The sequence below is a fragment of the Lissotriton helveticus genome, chromosome 11 (assembly GCF_964261635.1).
Source record: "Lissotriton helveticus chromosome 11, aLisHel1.1, whole genome shotgun sequence".
Lineage (NCBI taxonomy): Eukaryota > Metazoa > Chordata > Amphibia > Caudata > Salamandridae > Lissotriton > Lissotriton helveticus.
The window spans coordinates 851088383-851100853 of NC_136072.1; the positions used below are offsets into that span (position 1 = coordinate 851088383).

At 44.2% G+C, this 12471-nt stretch overlaps 1 protein-coding gene across 2 annotated transcripts in view; it reads right to left on the reverse strand.

The window, feature by feature from the left end:
* Positions 1–12471, reverse strand: part of SUSD2 (sushi domain containing 2) — a 900046-nt gene that overhangs the window by 627510 nt on the left and 260065 nt on the right. For both annotated transcript variants that reach the window (XM_078667086.1, XM_078667085.1), the window contains exon 6: positions 7404–7605. In XM_078667086.1, coding sequence (XP_078523212.1) covers positions 7404–7605 — 202 coding nt within the window. The remainder of the gene's footprint in view (positions 1–7403; positions 7606–12471) is intronic.

Sequence of the window (12471 nt, forward strand, 5' to 3'; positions counted from 1 at the left end):
GTCCAAATCCATGGGAATGCCCGTAGACCAGTTGCTTATTTCTCAGCTACTTTAGACCCAGTAGCCGCAGCGTTGCCCGGATGTCTCAAATCCGTTGCTGCAACGGGTGTCAGCATTGAGAGATGTGAAAATATTGTCATGGGGCACCCGTTAGAGGTGTGCGTGCCACATTCTGTTGAACTGTTGATGACCAGGACCAAAACACAGCATCTGACCAATAGCAGGCTCACGCGCTATGAGCAAGTTATTCTTGCTGCAGAGAACGTGACCCTCAAGAGATGCTCTGTTTTGAACCCTGCTACCTTAATGCCACTTCCAAATGATATTGATGATGATGATGAATATACAGACCATGACTGTCTCGATGTGACTGAACTATGCACCAAACCCAGACCCGACATCGTAGATGAGCCACTGACCGACCCAGACGAAGTTTTCTTTGTCGATGGCTCATGTGTAAGAGACGAAGTTGGGCAGTTGAGAGCAGCTTATGCTGTTTGTACAATTGAAGGAGTTGTGGAAGCAGGGTGCCTGGAAGGAGTAAACTCCGCTCAGGTAGCCGAGATTATTGCCCTAACACGTGCTTGCTTAGCAGGCAATCAAATTCGAGTCACCATCTACACCGACAGCCAATACGGGTTTGGGGTAGTTCATGATTACGGGCAGTTATGGTCTCAAAGAGGGTTCATGACTTCTTCAGGCTCTCCCATTCGCAATGGAGAGTTTGTGCGCCTGTTGTTAGAAGCATTGCAATGTCCAGCAAGTATCGCAGTTGTAAAGTGCATCGCACATACCAAAAATGAGGACTTTGTTTCAAAAGGCAATAGATATGCTGATGAAGTTGCGCGGTATTGCGCAGAACAAGGTTACTCTTTCACAGAGGTGGATGTGGGTGGAATAAATGTAAGAACTGAATTAGCCATGATACTGGAAACTGTTGATACTTGGGATGAATTGTCAACCATGCAAGAAAATGCTCCTGATTCAGAAAAGGAAACATGGGTAAAGGCAGGATGTGTAATGGGTGAGACTCATTTTTGGGTCTCAGCAGACGGCAGAGCAGTGTTGCCCAATGAGATGGTGAGTCCAATGGCTAGACTCATACATGGTCCCGTACACTTAGGGAGAGATGCTATGCTGAGAGTGTTTAGACAGACTTGGTACAATCCTAAGTTTAGAATAGCAGCAGAAGCAGTGTGCCAGCGTTGTGTGACCTGCCAGCAGCTGAATGTAGGGAAAAGAACACCAGTTGCACTAAGTCACATAGGAAGGTCTGGAGGTCCATTCAACAGAATGCAGATAGATTTCATTGAAATGCCAAGATGCAACCGCCTCCGCTATGTCCTGGTGGTTGTTTGTGTGTTCTCCAGATGGGTTGAGGCATACCCTACACGTAGGTGCGACACCCTCACAGTGGCTAAGTTACTGCTTAGAGAACTTATCCCTCGGTTCGGGGTGCCGGCCTTTTTGGAATCAGACAGGGGAACACATTTTAACAGCGAGCTTGTGAAGATGATTTGTGTTGCACTGAATATAGACCAAAAGCTCCATTGCAGTTACCGACCAGAAGCCTCAGGAATTGTGGAACAAATTAATGGCACGATCAAGTCCAGAATAGCGAAAGTTTGCTCCTCAACGACCCTGAGTTGGCCTGATGCCCTGCCATTGGTACTCATGAGCCTTCGTAGTACCCCAGACAGAAGAACAGGGTTGTCACCACATGAGGTGTTAATGGGGAGAGCAATGAGACTGCCATCTATTCCAGCTACTGCACTGTTAAATATCACAGATGATATGATCCTGGACTATTGTAAGGGGCTGTCTGACGCCATGCGTTCTGTGTCCCTTCAGGTGCAGGCTGCAGAGGTTCCAGCGTGCCAGGGCCCTTGCCATGACCTGTATCCTGGGGACTGGGTCCTGGTGAAGAAACATGTGAGAAGAAGCTGCTTGGATATTCGTTGGCGTGGGCCCTACCAGGTCATCCTGATCACAAGTACAGCTGTAAAGGTGGGAGGCCTGCCCAACTGGATACACGCGTCGCATACGAAAAGGGTTCCAGCACCTCTGGAAACAGCTCCTCTCTCGGATGGACGTCCAGCTGAGGACCAAGAAGCCATAGAGGGGGCTAGCCAAGCTGTAGAGGTGCCAGTGGAAGCAGGGAACGAGTCTGACCAAGCTGAGGACGGTCAGTACAACAGCGAAACAGAAGACGCTACAGAAGGAGAAGACAGCTGGGAGTACGAGTCTGACCCTGACAGGTCTGAAAGAGAGCGAGAACAGACCAGAAGGAGAAGGAGTAGAAGGGCACGTGGAGAAGCAAATTGGCCGCAAAGAAGAAGTTCTAGCCTGAGGTCAACTCCAGAAGCAACCCTTCCTCCGATATCAGAAGACTCAGACCCAGAAGAAGGTGCTCAGGGCGCTGAAGCACCAGACCGAAGAAGGTCAAGAAGAGTGCGTGTGCCTAACAGAAGATACTCCACACCTGAGTGGACATATCTGGCGACAAATGTCTGTGAAACCGGAGACAGGGAGGATCCGAGCGGTGGTGGTGTCCAGTTCTGAGCCCATTATCACCGTGGAAATACAACTGTTGGTACCCGGTGTCGAACAAGAAGGGTCACTAACATTCGTGCTCCCCAGACCTCCCCGCCTCAGCAAGTTAAAACACATGTTTCTTACAGAATTGAAATTCCCCGACTTTGGTACCACGATAACAGCACATGAAGAGCATACTCTTCGCATGGAAATATTGAACTATGCTATTGAAGCTGCAACCACAAATCTAATAGTCGATTGTTAAAGGACTTTGTAAATAAAGCAAGCAGAAGAAAAGAAGATTACCTAGCGCCCAGGAAGCAGAGAATTTTAGGGAACCCCTTGAGTGGATGGAGAAGGGCTAGGGTTGTCTTTTTGAACTGAGAAAGGACTTTTTGCGAAAAAGGCTGTCAGCCTCCAGCTGTGTGGATTCTAAAGACAAAAAAAGGATTGAAAGAGACTGTAAAGGAACGAGAGGAAAAGAATTTTTTTTTTCAAAGAGAAAGGGAAAAGCTAGATTGTCTGACGAAATGGAGGCCGGCACCCCGAACCGCAGAGCTAAATGTATAATAGGTACACTAATAGTAGGAGTGATAATATTAATAGCTTTAGTGGTAACAATTTCTTATGTAAAGGGACATGAGGAAGAGGTAAAGGTAACTGATGCGAATTCTGTAGTAACACTTACACCCACTGTTGCAGGTGAGAAAAGGGAAAACACTCAAGAGAAAGCGTTATTGGCTGCAGAAGCCCGCAGGTTACATGTAGACGAGTCCCAAGGAGACTTTAGGTCAAATGCTTATGCTAAACTTTTGTATGAATACGTGGATGCCATGGAGGTTAAGGATTGCTACGTCTGCATGCAGTTGCCTGCGTCTGTAGATGAAGGAATTCGATATCATCACCTCCCTCTGACATATGGCATTACATGTAGCTTATTGCTTAGTATATTTTATGAGAGAGATAGTTTTGAATACTATTTCTCCAATTATGATTCTGTGTTGCCAGAAGTCCCGAATTATAAGCAGATGAATAAATGGGATTACTGGAAGAGTGAAGACAGATTGGCCAAGTTCTTCATTCCTTGGATTACCTTAGATACTTCACATGCCCGTAGAAATAATCTGACATGCAAGGTGTCAGAAGTCGAGAAAAAGTTCATAGGGCAGGTGGATGATCGTTACAGGAGACAAAAGATTTTGAAAAAATCAGGACAAGGGAAATTAGATTGGACCGAGGAAGAGAAGTCACATAAGAGAAAGGGTAGTAGTGGTCCAATAGCTTTAGATAAAGCGCAGAGAGGAAAGTTATGTCTTCACCGAGCCAAAACGTATTATGAAAATGTATACGTGGGTGAAGTTGACTGTGAACATGCTTTTAATTTAGAGTACTACACTAAGGATTTCCTGAAGGGAATGCAAGTAATTCCAAATGTGTATTTTGTATGTGGAAGAAATGCTTACGTGAGACTACCTGACAACTGGTATGGATCATGTTACTTGGCAATTGTCTTCCCCAAAATATATCATGCACAAGACTTATTGATCATTGAGGGCCAGACATCATCGAGGGGAAGGAGAGATTTAGGCGATGCAGAAATGGTTGGAGATGTCTTTGGAGCTATGTTCCCTCTTTTGGGAATAATCCTTAATGATGTTAAAATTAGACGACTGGCAACAGTTGTCGACAGGTTGTCTGCCAGCACTGCTCAGTCCTTAATGCTGGTAGAAGGAGAGATGCAATCGATAAGGGCTATGGTTCTTCAAAATCGGCTTGCATTAGATGTCTTATTAGCAAAAGAGGGCGGAGTCTGTAAGGCTTTGAAGGTTCAGGAATGTTGCACTTACATTCCAGACCTTTCAAAACCCCTTGAGAAAGTTATTAAGAACATAACTAATATACACAAAGAGATCGAAGACTTGAGTAGAGAAAATGTCTGGGAAAAGGTGGGCCACGGAATGAGTACAGTTGGAGGGTGGTTTTCCACCTTAGGCAAAAGCTTTATTTGGTATCTCCTAAAGCCTATCATCATAATATTGATCTGTGGGATAATATTGTGGGGATTGGTGAGGGTATTCAAATGGTACAGAGCAAGAAGGTCAGAAAGGGCCCAAAGAGAACAGTTGCAGAGATTGGCTGCCATACAAGATAATCAGTACAGGAGCCTGAGAGCTCTGGAAGCGCAGAGAATGCCAGCAATAACTGCAGTTTAAATGTTAGTGATGACCCCGAGAGGTCATCAAAGGGGGGAACTGAGAGAGCGCAAACTGAGATAAATATATGAGTACATCACACTTACCTATAGAGAGCATAATTCATGAAGAGAAATGCCATGAGTGCTAATAGTATCTGAAATTATATTCTAAATGTATAGCTAATATAGAGATTTAAGTAGAAGTGGAACTAATACAGAAATGCGTGACATTATATGATTTTATTAGACGAGATTATTTTGAATCTATGTCGTGTAGCTGTTAACATATAAGATGGTCTGTGGTAAAACGCAGAACGTGGTAGGCCTCAGGGCCAGAGCTGGAGCTAAAAGGGAAGGTGTCTCTTTTCACGACACAGATTGTTTAACGTTTTTGGTCATTGCATTAATGGGCCATGATTTAGAGTAATGTTTTCTAAATAATAGAATAAGAGTTTTAACATGCTTTAATTAAATGAAGAAATTGAATGCTATAATCATAATGTGAAATATTGTAGGCCTGAAATGTTTTAGCATTGATTTACACGTACATGTCTGGGCTGAGAAATGTTGCAAGCCTTTTTAGAAGTCTATGAGAGTTGGGTTCTTGGCGGCAGATATCTCTCTGCAACAGGAAAGGGGGGATCCAATTATAAGTGAATGAATAGAGGTCTGTTCAGTAGACGGCCCAGACATGGAGGAGGGTTCTGGAATGTTTAAGGGGTATCAGCGGGCCGGAGAAGAGACTGAGAAGCAAGGTCAACTCTAACGTCTGAGGCCCAATACAAAGCATCATGGAAAAAGCCTGAAGTTGCACCACGTGAGAGGCGTTTCGCAAGGGGCGTCTCAATTGTTGTTGACTGTTTTGTATTAGGGACAGCACCCCTGGGTGGAGTTAGAGCAGAGACCTGAGGACCCTTTAGAGAGCGGATGGGTAGGCAGTGAGGGGTCATGACTGGAGAACTTTAGGGTTTCACCAAGAGACTTAGAGTGGGTGACTTCCCTTGGGGGTCATTCATTGCTGACACCTTTGTTAGGTTGGGATTTGGTTAAGTAGGGATACCATCTAGAACAGGGTAGGGACGCCTAACCTGTGTTTGTTTTCCTCCAACCTAAATGAAGGAGAGATATGCGTCTATGCTGATAGCTTTGCTATTTTTAGAACTTGTGTTAGTGATTTCTGTTGCTCGTCTGAGGGCTTTTCGAGAGCACATGTATGTAATTGGACCTGTGTATCTCGTGAATCTCATTTTGAGATGCTTGTATTTGCAGCTCATTATATCTTTACAATAAACTTTTGAAACCTAGAAGTTGTCCGTGATCTTTGAGAGTAGAGTCCTTTCTTGGGTGAACTAATTTGCAGATAGGTGTACTGTTTCCTTCCAAGACAGGCAATAAAGGTTCAGTCGACCAGATCGAGGTTTGGATCAATAGATATAAGGTATCGATCAAAATCTCGCCCTTTCAGATGTAAGGATGATAGTGTTTGGTCTCTGCTGGACACGTTCGCATGTCATGTGCTATATTCAGCTTACTTGGTGACATTTTGGCTTGGGAAGAGGGCCTAGCTGGTAGTGGATGGAGTCTTAATATTTTGATCTGTTTGAGCAGATTTTGAGTTTTTTGATTTTGAGATTATGAGTTCTGAAATTGTTTGGGAAAATGTTATATGAGCCACAATTCAGATTGGGTGCAATTATTTGACGCTGACATGCTGTAATACCTGTACCATGCCACTGTAATTACACCGAGCCCTTGGTGCTGGGTGCTGCCTTTTGAAATCGTGCAAGGACAACATGACAAACGACACGAGCGGCTGGACCTGAGCTTCGTGAACGAAGTAGAAACGAACAAGGTCCTGCACGTGCTAAAGAGAGATGATCAGCTGAGGAGGAAAGAGTGGGACATAGTCAGGTACCTCGCAGGTGACTGGGGTAACGTGTGTGGAGCCTAGGGCACGGGGTGCTAGGGAGCGCGCATGTGTTTGTCTGACTATTTGTCTCCAGGGACTTGCGTGCCGCCTCTCAACTTCCGCCTTCTGTGGAGCGTGCACTGACATCTGGTACTTCTAGCCTAAAATTGTTAATAGTTTGCTTACCATACTACCAAGAATATAACAGGAATGTGAAAACTACTTACGTATATATTGGAAAAATTGAGACTTGGGACCAGGTTAGGTTGCAGTATGGTTTGATTTTATTATGGAAAAGTGTGTTTGTTATGCAGGTAAAGGGCTGGCAAGTAACAGTTACAACATGTTATGTAACTCACACCTTGCTGTGTTGCAGGATGTTGTATGTTATGATATATTATGTTCAGATATGTTGTGGTCTGTTATCTAGAATGTTTTGCATTACTATGACATGTAGGTGGTTCGGGTTCGCTTGCGACGTGGTGCAGTACGAGAATTGTTTTACGCCCTACCACTTTCTAATGTCACGAGCCGCCACTGTGTATACGTTCAATATTTAGATGCCAAGAAATGTGTATTTTTTTACAAAAAATATATATTGGGTGCCTCTATTCTCTTAATTGGTAATTTTGTTATTTTACTGGCGGATTCTGAAGTCTACATCAACAATTAATATTATTTCAAAAGGTACCTTCAACACCTATGCATAACATATGCGTTTTTCGAACCCAACTATTAGACAGTGAAGGGTAATCAGTCACTTACGTGGTACCTGCCCGTGTCAGCCCTGGCCTGGGCCAAGGTGCAGGGACAGTCAGGAACTTCTTCCAGAAAGTTGGGCAGCTCCTTTTCTGCACGATCCCAGTCAAAACACTTCTCGGATGCCCAGACGGCAGGGTTCTCCCTGAAGTCCTCCCCAAGGTTCCAGGCAAGGGCGTGGACAGGACTCCATATGGCTGCAATGTTCCTGAAAGAAGGGTTGAAGTACCATTCAATAAGCCACAAAAAAACAGTGTTGCAGTGGTTCAGGAAAATTACCACAAATATAAAACCAATTGCACATGTAATTCAGCATTGTAGTATGGTAGGGACAAGCACAGCAATACATTATACATGCATGGGCTAATTACATCATTTTATGAGCCTCCATTGCTTCAACTGGGTGGAGAGGTCTAGCTATCAATAGTGTACCAGGTGTAATGGTATTAAACTAGTAATTTAAAATGAAAAACACAATTCCTATGTACAGAAGGACGAGCCTGTAAATGCCAGGCTGGACAATACACCCTATAACCTATTTTACAATGCATGATAAGGGAAGTGGCTAAAACTATAGCCCGCATTCCATCTTTATTGTTGGCACAATGCCACCTAGAGGGATAGTAAAAACTGCCCACACAGTCAGCTTTCACAGCTCTTCTTTTGAAATGGAACTGTCAACAGCTGCAATCATTGATTTTCGGTTGTGTCCTCATAAGGGAAGAAAAACAGATCTATAATTGACGGTTGGGCAAGGGTGGCACACCTCCATCTCCATTGGCAAGTTGCTAGAAGGAGGTATGATACCCCTTTAACTGGGAGAAAGTTAGGTCCATTTTGCTTAAGGGTTTATGGGAAGGTTTGTAGTAAACCAAGACTGGAAAGACTGAGAAGGCAATGAGAAGTTTGTGAGAAAGTTACTAAGATTGAGTTAGGGAATTCTCCAATCGATATCTAGTGCATAGGATAAGACTGGCATCTCATCACCACCTTTGCAGAATGTTCCTGTACCTGGGAGAAAATATCCTGAAGAAAAAGGACTGCCTGGCTGTTGGAAGAAAAGAAATCCAAGGACTTCCTCTTAGTCACGCTTATTAGAACTTCTCTCTAAGGACCAGATGTACGAAACTATTTTGCGGGAGTGCGAATCACAAAGTTCGGCCATTTGTAAATTCAATATGGCCTTTCCTTATGCATGAAAGGCTTTGTATTCACATTTTAGGTAATCACAAAGTTACGAAAGAAAATTGGGAATCACAATATGTGAATCCTTAATGCACATCGAAGAAGCCTTTCTTAAATGTGAACTGTGCATTTAAGAAACACTAATTAATCAAATTCGAGTTGATGGTAACCATGTGCATACTTTGAAAAATGCACCAAACTTGCATTTTTCAAAGTGCCATGTAGCGCACACATGCCCTAGGGCATGTGTGTGCTTTACGTGTGCACACTTTCTTTTTTGGGGGGTGCTTCAGGGGAGCCTTAGGCCCCCGGGCACCCTTGGCTTTGCCTTTTCTAATTTGAATTACCAATTAGGTAATCACAAATTCTCTAATTCAAAACCATTCTCTCCTATTGGCCTTTCGGCTCATAGGAAAGAATGGAGTAATAATACCTAATAGCGATTCACTATTTACAGAATCACTATTAGGTAATATTAAGGAATCGCTAAATCTTTTGTGATTCCACATACATAGCATTTTGTAATTCCCAAATAGCGATTCAGTAAAAATCGCTATTTGAGAATCGCAAAATGCTTTTTGATACATCTGGCACTAGTTTATTGAGAAATTGGTGTCTTGTTAGTTGTTACAATAAAACAAAAGCAAAGCAATCAGTAGCAGCTGGCATGGCTAGCAAGCAGGTGGGGGGCAGGCATGTTTTCGCAGTGGTCGTACACGCGGGGGTCATAATAATAAAAAATACTTACCTTGAGGTCGGGCCGTGTCTTCTTTGCTCCTACTCTCCTGCCTCCAACAGGAAGCAGGAAGCCAGGCTCCCTCTCCAAAGCCAATCAAAATGCTTCAATGCAGATTTGTGATTGGTCTGAGCACAGTGACACAGTGCTAAGCCAGGGGCTGGAGAGGTAGGTATTTTCTCCATACAGGCTGCAACGCAGCCTGCATGGAGAAGGGGAAAGTGCACATGACTGGTTTGGGTAGCCCGAGAGGGCTGACCAAACAGTCATTGCTCACTTAGGAGTGGGCAAACCACTCCTCCCCTGCCCTGCTCTGTAAGCAGAGCAGCCCCGCCCACCCACCCGCTGGCAAAGGATACATAAAATGTTAATAACTAAAAGTTATTAACAAATTATATTTTTGCTTCTGGCACTGTGAGAAAGCAGTGGGGCGACGATCCTCTGCCACAAAATGGAATCTTGTCTACAAGAAGGCCCAGTCTAGCTGATCTCTGTCAACAGGACAAAGTAGAAGCAATGGAAATTAGATCTGATGCCTAGACACCTGCACTGAGGACTTTTGGACTTCAGGAGTGATCAGGAGAAACCTTTCCAGCTGCTTTAGGGCTTAAGGGCCCAATTTATATACTGGTGGAGGGAGTATTCTCCCTTGACCAGGTGGATGACTTTCAGTCCTCCAGGCCGAGCCTCCTCCGCTTGCCAGATTTATAAATGACCACCTAACTGGTGGTTATTTATAAAGGATTTATCAGGAACCGCCTTACCAGTGGGTCCCGTCAATGCATTTTAGTCTTTGATACGGGGCTGAGTCGGACGTAAGCAGCCCTGTAGCAAACGGTATTCTTTTCTTCTTTTCAACATAACAGGATGAGGGGAGCATTACTTTACTTCCTTTCACAGAATAAAAGGAAGTAAAGTAATGCTCCCCTCACCATGGGATTCTTTTACCATGGCGGCGGTATCATTATAATGTTTGAACTGTTCCTAACTACCAGGGGCTGTATTATGGATGTGCCCCGGGGACACAACGCGCATTAGCACCTGCTGTGCGGCCCCTTGTGAAATACTGAACGTGCTGGAGCACATACAGTGCTAGCACTTTCTCAAGAGGGCGTTCCCTCATTAGCATGGGAGCGTGGCCCCATGAAAAACAGGGAATCCCTTTGCCTCTGCACCTGCGCCATATGATAGACTTGGACAAAGAAGCTGGCAGGAGGCACACAGTAAGTGCCACACCTGATATCAGCCCTCTAGAGGTGGGGAAGGGGGTTCTATGGACCACCAGACACCCCATTGCAGGTGTGTGCAGCCACTCACTGCACGCACCTGAAAGGGGATCTCTAATACCCATTAAAAGTGCAGGCGGGTTGCCTCCCGAACAGTGAAACACTGTGCAGCTGCTTCATAGCTGCTCAATTTTTCAGTTGAACGAGCTGCCCTCAGAGAAGCGCATTCAACATGATAGGGTGCTTTTTCCCTGTCTGCGCACCTGTTTTAAGCTGCACCATGGCGCAAACAGGGAAAGTGCGCCCTATAGATGATAGGGCCCCAAGCTTTAGCTTGCGGTAAAGAACAGTAAAAAAGACTACATGCCCACCCATATAAATTGAGCAGGCAGACATGTAGTCATTTATCTGACGACCTTGACTCTCCGGGGCTGTCAGAGAGGATTAGTCATGTTACTGATAGAATAGTCCGCCGAAATGCAAATGTGGCAGGCGGAGGACTATATTGGCGGGGAGGGAACTCCATCGCTGTTGCAATGGAGTACCCTCTCCACCAATATATAAATCAGGCCCAAGTCATATTTCTATCTCCAGAGGATTGGGCAAGGTGCTGAAGTTCCGCAGGATTTGCACACCATTGGCAGACAAGAAGTCAAGGCTTGTCCTGCTCTGAGGTTTTACTGTGAAAGAATAGGCTTCAGGGACATGATAAAGGTATCTGGCCTGGTGAATCCCTACTATAGCTTCCGGCCCTAACCTACTGATGGATTTTGAGATGAAAAAAAGTGACTGAGCATGAAGTTAAACCTTTACCTGGGGAGAGGTGGCAAATGTACAGCAACAATTAAGCAACCTCAGTGGCTGTGGAACACTGCTTTGTCCAGTCTAGAGCTTTTGGCATCAAAACTGAATGCTTCAGCGGGAGCTCGTGGACATATTCAACTTCGATGGACCCTTGCCAGCTTCAGTCTCTTGCCTTTCCGCACATTAAAATGTGGTGGTCCCAAAAGTAGAATCTGACAGAAGGTAAAAACATAACCTTGCGTGACCTGCTGGATCTACCGAACATCCATGCCATTGCAGTCATCCTGAAAATGCGTTTCGGTCCAGGTCAGCTTTGCACTCTGACTTTTGAAGGGCGCATTCACTTTTCTAAGAAGGGTTGCATCAAACTTTTAAAAATGAATGTCCCTGGTTCCCCTTATTAGATTTTTAGCATTTTCATGTAATTTTATTCACTACGTTTTTCTTGATTTTTCTAAATTTGTCTAGGATTTGTCTTACATTTTGTATTGTTATGTTCTGCTTAAACACACCACCCATTTCTCTGAGAAATTGCCTTTTGGTTGTGGCATTGCTACCATGGGATAAGCAGAGATTCTTTAGAAGTTTGAACTAATCAGAATGAGTTTATAAAGTTGGTAGTGGTGCTCCCTTTCAAATTAATAATCAACTTTCTGACATCTATGTTTTGTCTCACTGTGCATCTTCTGAATGGAATTGTGTGGTCTTTGTTGGCCTCAGATATCAGAAAAGACATCAGTTAAGCACCCTGTTTTCAGACTCTAAATTTATCTTTGATTTCCGCAATCATATGGTAGGTTCAAAGTGTGTCAATTGTACAAGTTTTTTCTAATTCCCCAGAAAATGATAACTGCAATTCCTCCACTTTGGGGTTTAGTTTGGTTGCTTCAATCATCTTCTTCTTGACAGCCATATTTAAATTTATTTTATCATCTTCTATTTTAGTCAAGTGCTCCAATCCAACTTACAGTCATCTGAAAATGCTTTGCATAGGGCTATAAGGTGGGGGTGGAGGGGTGAAGAAGTGTGGATGGAGGAGGAGGAAGAAATGTTGTTTGGAGATCAAGAACCAAAGAGGGCTAGTGTTTTTTATTCTGGATCATCAAACAAACTGCCGTGCAGC